At 45.2% G+C, this 7,500-nt stretch overlaps 1 protein-coding gene across 9 annotated transcripts in view; it reads right to left on the bottom strand.

Moving 5' to 3' along the window:
* LOC112236015 (transcription factor SOX-5-like) overlaps window positions 1-7,500 on the bottom strand; it is a 299,419-nt gene that overhangs the window by 13,144 nt on the left and 278,775 nt on the right. For 8 of the 9 annotated variants that reach the window (XM_042300210.1, XM_042300215.1, XM_042300208.1 and 5 more), the window contains 2 exons: window positions 6,379-6,565; window positions 701-873 (listed from right to left, as the gene is read on the bottom strand). In XM_042300210.1, the coding sequence (XP_042156144.1) occupies window positions 701-873; window positions 6,379-6,565 (360 nt within the window). The remainder of the gene's footprint in view (window positions 1-700; window positions 874-6,378; window positions 6,566-7,500) is intronic. The other variant, XM_042300211.1, reaches the window with a different exon arrangement.

Here is a 7,500-nt window from a genome sequence, read left to right as displayed (position 1 = left end):
TTCCTATTAGCGTCTCCTCGACGCTTCGCTAGCAGGCTCCCCGTGCCCTCCTCCTGCACCCCCCTTACCTCCCCCACCACCTCCAGCCTCCCCAACACCCACTCTGCCCCCAGCATGCCTCACAGACACACACACACACACACACACACACATTACCCCAGCCAAGGGTTTCTCTAGCTGAGTAATGTATCTTTACTGCTTTCATTACACAGCTTATTGACAATGATGACAGTTTCGACATATACAGACACAATGCTGAATTACATTTGGTCTTAATGTATCGTGTTATATCATATTATAATATATTGTGTTGTAATATATTTTATAAAGGTGATTTAAACTAGAATATGACATTATATTACATCCTATTACATCACATTGTAGGATAATATTGTATATTGTGCATTGCAGTACTTTGTGGATTTTTTTTCTTCCTGAAAAGAGATGGTACTTTAGAAAACGCTGTTATCTAGAGAGCGTCTGGGGATGCAGGGTTGGTAAAGTGCACGTGCTGGTTCAGTTGTTTTATTTATTTTGTTTTATTATATATATTTTAAATCATAATGTAGCTACTTTTCTAGAGGGGAATTTGCTCCTAATTCTTAAATCTAATGTCATGGTACAGAGTTATCTCCTGTTAGTAGTATGAGGACAGAAAGGCACGGGGTTGGGTTTAAAGGGATGTACTAACATATCTGACCTTGTCGGAGCGTCCGTTGTTCAGGCTGAGGTTGTTGACGGCAGCCACCTTGGCATCCAACACCTGCTGTTCTCTCTTCAGCTGCTCCTTCATCTGTCTGGCCTCAGCGAAGGCCTTGGTTACAGCCTCGTGGTCGTTCAGATAGCCCCCCGAGGACAGGGATGACAGCAAGTCTGATGAGGAAGAGAGACAGACATAGAGTAGAGTATATGTTCATATTAGAGACTGGATGACAGGACAGGGATGACGGCAGGTCTGGAGAGACACACAGAAGAGCATGGTCCTATTAAAAACTCAATGTCAGGAATTAGTTTATATATATATATATTTTATTTTAGTTTAAATTAAATAATATATTTTAAAAAATTGAATCAAAATAGAATTGACTAGAAAAAGACTAAATGATTGTTGATTGTTCAACTGTAAATGGAAACTATGTCTCTGTTTGTCCGATTGCAGATTGCTCCAGCTCTTTCAGAGATAAAACTATTTGGATGTAAATAGTCTCTAAGGCCATCCAGAATAAACACTGTCCTTAACCCCTGTGAGGCGAATACATGACCACACACACATACAGTCGCACACCCACCCGGACGCAGACTGACCAGTTGACTGCTAAGGCTTGTGTGTGTGCCTCAGTATGTACCTGTGTCTAGGCCTCCTCTCTCTTAGCCTCCACTGAGAGACAGAGACCTATAGATCACACGCACCCGTACACATACAGACACCCCTGTTAAAAACCTGCCATGGGATGTTATTTCCCATGGTGAACGTCACTCCCACCCAGCGGCAGACAGAAACACGCAGAACGGTAAACACAGTGGGCATCCTGACAGACCATCTAAAAGCCCAATCCCTCAAATCTCAAATCTACACATCATTCAGATTTATTTCAAAGCTCCAGCAGTCCTCCTGAAAGGGGATACAGGCTTTTTGTTGCACAAATACTCGCACATGCATGCCCGCTCACTCGCTCGCTCGCACACACACAAACACACACACACACCTCCTTTCCGCCTGCCTGTCCACACTCGCAAACACACACGTTCCCTCACTATCCATTTAGTCCTTTTCATCCAAAAGCTTATGGGATTCTTTGAAGAGTAGAAAAGCGCAGGCAGGCAGGCAGCATCCCGGAAGATTACTCCTATTAAACCCAAAAAGCCTGCTAATTTCCCCCTCCGGAAACATCTGCCCAACACATATCAAAGATGATTCAATATGATTCTCTGCTTCTTTTCAGCGTTGTTATTTGTGTTATTGCAGCAGCTTAGCGGACGGAGCGGCAGCGGCATCTGCTGTGTGACAGTGAGAGGCGGGAGGTCGGCGGGAGGGATGAGGGAGGCCGTGCTATCGCTCTCTCTCCATCTCTGGGTTAGCTCTAACAAAGAGCTGCTCCAAGCTTATGGCCCTTTATCTGTCACTAATCCCTCCTGCTAATGCCATCGCAGGCCAGATTACGCTCTCAGATTTGTAATGACAGAGGAGTGAACTCTTACAGAAGTCATAACGGCAAAAATCGGATGCAGAGGCTGGAGAGAGAGAGAGAGGCCGCTGGGGTGGGCTGTGTTGGCTGGCTTGCTGGATGGTAGTGGGTTTTTATCTGGATTCAATGTGTGTGTGTGTGTGTGTGTGTGTGTGTGTGTGTGTGTGTGTGTGTGTGTGTGTGTGTGTGTGTGTGTGTGTGTGTGTGTGTGTGTGTGTGTGTGTGTGTGTGTGTGTGGTGGATAGAAATAATGGATGTGAACGTGTGTGTGTATGAGCAGAGATGGACTGTGTCTGCGTTCTTCTCTCTTTTTACGTGTGTGTGTGAGTGTGTGTGTGCAGTGTGTGTGTGCACTGTGTGTGTGTCCTTGAGTGTCTGATTGCCAAATGATTGCATGACCAGATAGGAGGGCTGGGGCCAACAGTGAGACACAGCCAGAGCCCAAACCCTACCCTACCCTGCAGCCTCACTCTGCCCTGGCACAAATGATTCAGAGTGGCCACACACACACTGTTGAAATTAGAGAGTTACACAGAGTGGGTCTCAGCAGTAGAGGTCACAGACACTGACAGTTCTCAGATCAGACTCTCTGAGACAGTCATTGAGGAGAGGTTGGATTGTGGGCGATAGACTGATAGAGGACAGATGCTGTGAGGAGAGTGGACAGAGAGGAGCACGCACACATACCCCCCGCCCCAACATGCACACACACAAACACACACACACACACACACACACACACACACACACACACACACACACACACACACACACACACACACACACACACACACACACACACACACACACACACACACACACACACACACACAAAGAATAATAAAACCATTGAAAGTCAAAACTCCCTGTCTCTCTGTGTTTGACTTCAATAGCTAACAACACAAATCTTCTTCTGACCTGGTAAACACTCTAACAGGAACAGATGCAAACAGACTGTGTGCCGTGGCAGCAGACAGACACTCATTGTGATCGAAATGAAACGGCTTGCCTCAACATCTTCCCTCTGAAACTTTTACAACCTAATCCATTTGTCAGAACAAAAAACATCTGGGACTTAAATCCACTAATCTGCTATTAAATCCTGCGATTTGCTGAAAAACACTGAGATTAGAAAGAATACAAGTTAGAAATGCCCAACTGCTGCGAGAAGAGGAAGGGTGTGTGTCTTATAATGTGTGTGTGTATTATAATAGCTGTGTGTGTGTGTATGGTTGTGTGTGAGTTCTAACAGCCGTGTCGTGTGTTTATAATAGCCTTGCGCTGTGCGTGTGTGTGTGTGTCTGCTGTTATTGTGTTATTAATGCAGGTTGTTATGTGTGTATCGTTCTGTAAGAGGCTTGTCTAATCTCATCTGTGATAAGTCCCGTCTGTCACACAGCTACTCTATTCGTCTGAAAAACACACTCTCCTCTTCCATTACTCCATTTCTCCTCCTATCCTTCACACTCCTCCATCTCTCCTCCTCCTCCTTTCCCTCCTCCTTCTCCTCCTCCTACTCCTCCTCCTATTCAAACCCCCGCTTAACCATCCCTGCCTCTCTGATGCTAATAAATGCTTCACAATAATATACCCTACAGGCATACACAATGGGAAAACATAGCCTACACTAATTATAGCATATCATTTTTGTTTGTTTGTTTTGTTACTTTTACCCCTTTTTCGTGGTATCCAATTGGTAGTTAAAGTCCTGTCTCATCACTGCTATTCCAGTACGGACTCGGGAGAGGTCGAAGGTCAAGAGCCGTGCGTCCTCCGAAAAACGACCCAACCAAACCCTACTGCTTCCTGACACAATGCCCACTTAACCCAGAAGCCAGCCGCACCAACGTCTTGGAGGAAACACCGTACACCTGGTGACTGCATCAGCGTGCACTGTGTTCGGCTCGCCACAGGAGTCGCTAGTGCACGATGGGACAAGGATATCCCTGCCGGCCAAACCCTCCCCTAACCCGGACGACGCTGGGCCAATTGTGCGCCGCCCCATGGGTCTCCCGGTCGCGGCCGGCTGCGAACCCAGAAACTCTAGTGGCACAGCTAACACTGCGAATCAGTGCCTTAGACCACTGCGCCACTCGGGAGGCCTAATTACAGGTCAATGTAGTCAATGAACTATTATTGTAGCATGAATAAATGACTTAAAACACTACTTAATGGTGATGTGAGTGAAATAAATTACATTAATGTGTATACATTAATTATATCACATTAATGTACATACTTTAAATATCTACTACTACTAATATTATTATTGTTAATGTTATTACTGTTATTATTATATATATTGTCTCATCGCGCACCAGCGACTCCTGTGGCGGGCCGGGCGCAGTGCGCGCTAACCAAGGTGTTAAGAAGCAGTGCGGCTTGGTTGGGTTGTGTATCGGAGGACGCATGACTTTCAACCTTTGTCTCTCCCTAGCCCGTATGGGAGTTGTAGCGATGAGACAAGATAGTAGCTACTAAACAATTGGATACCACGAAATTGGGGAGAAAAAGGGGTAAAATAAAAAATATATATTAAAAAAATCTACACACAATACCCCATAATGACTTCATAATGCCCCATAATGACTTCATAATACCCCATAATGACTTCATAATACCCTATAATGACTTCATAATGCCCCATAATGACTTCATAATACCCCATAATGACTTCATAATACCCCATAATGACTTCATAATACCCCATAATGACTTCACAATACCCCATAATGACTTCACAATACCCCATAATGACTTCACAATACCCCATAATGACTTCATAATACCCCATAATGACTTCACAATACCCCATAATGACTTCATAATACCCCATAATGACTTCATAATACCCCATAATGACTTCATAATACCCCATAATGACTTCATAATACCCCATAATGACTTCATAATACCCCATAATGACTTCATAATACCCCATAATGACTTCATAATGCCCCATAATGACTTCATAATACCCCATAATGACTTCACAATACCCCATAATGACTTCATAATACCCCATAATGATAAAGCAAAAACAGGTTTTTAGACATTTTTGAACATGTATTTTTTTAAATCCCGGAAATATCACATTTACATAAGTATTCAGACCCTTGACTCAGTACTTTGTTGAAGCACCATTGCCAGCGATTACAGACTTGAGTCTTCTTGGGTATGACGCTACAAGCTTGGCACACCTGTATTTGGGGAGTCTCCCATTCTTCTCTGCGGATCCTCTCAAGCTCTGCCAGGTTGGTTGGGGAGCGTCGCTGTAAAGCTATTTTCAGGTCTCTCCAGAGATGTTTGATTTGGTTTAAGTCCAGGCTCTGGCTGGGCCACTCAAGGACATTCAGAGACTTGTCCCGAAGCCACTCCTGAGTTGTCTTGGCTGTGTGCTTAGTGTCGTTGTCCTGTTGGAAGGTGAACCTTCACCCCAGCCTGAGGTCCTGAGCTCACTGGAGCAAGTTTTCATCAAGGATCTCTCTGTACTTCACTCTGTTCATCTTTCCCTCTATCCTGACTAGTCTCCCAGTCTCTGCCGCTGCATAACATCCCCACAGATGATGCTGCCACCACCATGCTTCACCGTAGGGATGCTATTGGCCAGGTGATGAGCGGTGCCGGATTTCCTCCAGACATGACGCTTGGCATTCAGGCCAAAGAGTTCAATCTTGGTTTCATCAGACCAGAGAATCTTGTTTTCATGGTCTAAGAGTCCAGTCCTCTAGGTGCCTTTTGGCTAACTCCAAGCAGGCTGACATGCCTTTTACTGAGGAGTGGCTTCCGTCTGGCCACTCTACTATTAAGGACTGATTAGTGGAGTGCTGCAGAGATGGTTGTCCTTCTGGAAGGTTCTCCCATCTCCACAGAGGAACTCTGGCGCTCTGTCAACTGTGGGACCTTATATAGACAGGTGTGTGCCTTTCCAAATCATGTCCAATCAATTGAACTTATCACAGGTGGACTCCAATCAAGTTGTAGAAACATTTCAAGGATGATCAATGGAAACAGGATGCACCTTCAATTTCAGTCTCATAGCAAAGGGTCTAAATACTTATATAAATAAAATAAAAATTACATGTATTTTTATACATTTGCAAAAATGTCCAAAAAATGTATTGTGTGGAGATTGATTAGATTTTTAAAATGTGTGTTATGTTCAATTTGTGTGGTGGGCGCAGTCCCTTACCTATGGAGCTGACTCTGGACGGTGGTCCTCCGATGCTGGAGGGGGCTGTGCTGTGTTTCATGGACCCGGTGCCATGGTGACCCAGCTTCATGGTGGGGACCTGTGGGGAAGCGGGGGAGGTGGGTGACTTGCTCTCGCTTGCTGTCTTAGGCTTGGACGACAGGTTCAGGGGCTGAGCACCCTCGTCCTGCAAAATCAAAACACACCAGTTGTGGCCTAGTGGTCGCTGGGTGGGTTCAACCAATCACTGAGGATCACCTCGGACGTTTGCCCAATCAGAAGGCTTGGATTGGATTCTACATCAAGGCAGAGTGGACAAACATGTGTCCCATATGGCTCAAACCACAGGATAAGATTCCCAAACAAAGCTAAAAGACATACTATATTCCCCATGCCATGGAAGAGAGTCATGCACATTCTCTGCCTCCTGAAAGAGGTACTGGACATGCAATGACTCAGGCTGAGAATAGATGCTCGTGAGTCGTGCACATGCCACACAGAAGAGGACATGCATCGCACACTTATAAAATATATTATCCACAGCACCCGACACATACTATGCTTCATAAGGACACCACAAGAGCCCCTGTCAGACACTTAACCTCTTCAAGGACGACCATTAAGTACAGCTGAGAGCTTTAACAATGGTTCATAAGAGAGCGGACGGGAAAAAACAAGAATATAGAAAAATGCCAGTTTTGTTGTTGTTGATTAAAAGGCAACATGTAAAGACTCTCTGAGAGATGTGACCTGTTGAGTTTCAGCAGCAGACCACTTAGTCGAAGACACAGCGTCACAGCCTCTCATCAAGTATAGAGGAGGAGCTTCACTTCCCCAAGTGCAGCACATTGGCAGACTTGAGGAAGACAACAGCAGTAGACAACAGTAGGAGCTTCAAGCGTCAAACCCAGAGTGGCTGTGTGTGTGTGTGTGTCAGTGTGTGTGTGTCAGTGTGTGTGTGTGTGTGTGTGTGTGTGTGTGTGTGTGTGTGCGCGCGCGCGCCATGTGGTTGCTACAGTATATCAATTAATTTCCATGTTGATCTCCACCCATGAAGGGTTATCACGTTAGTCACGGTGGCAAGATCACCCCTGCTGATGACATAATCCAATCAGAGGAAGC

The sequence above is a fragment of the Oncorhynchus tshawytscha genome, linkage group LG17 (assembly GCF_018296145.1).
Source record: "Oncorhynchus tshawytscha isolate Ot180627B linkage group LG17, Otsh_v2.0, whole genome shotgun sequence".
NCBI lineage: Eukaryota > Metazoa > Chordata > Actinopteri > Salmoniformes > Salmonidae > Oncorhynchus > Oncorhynchus tshawytscha.
The sequence above is the reverse complement of the archived record's forward strand: the minus strand, read 5'-3'. Positions and strand labels throughout refer to the sequence as shown.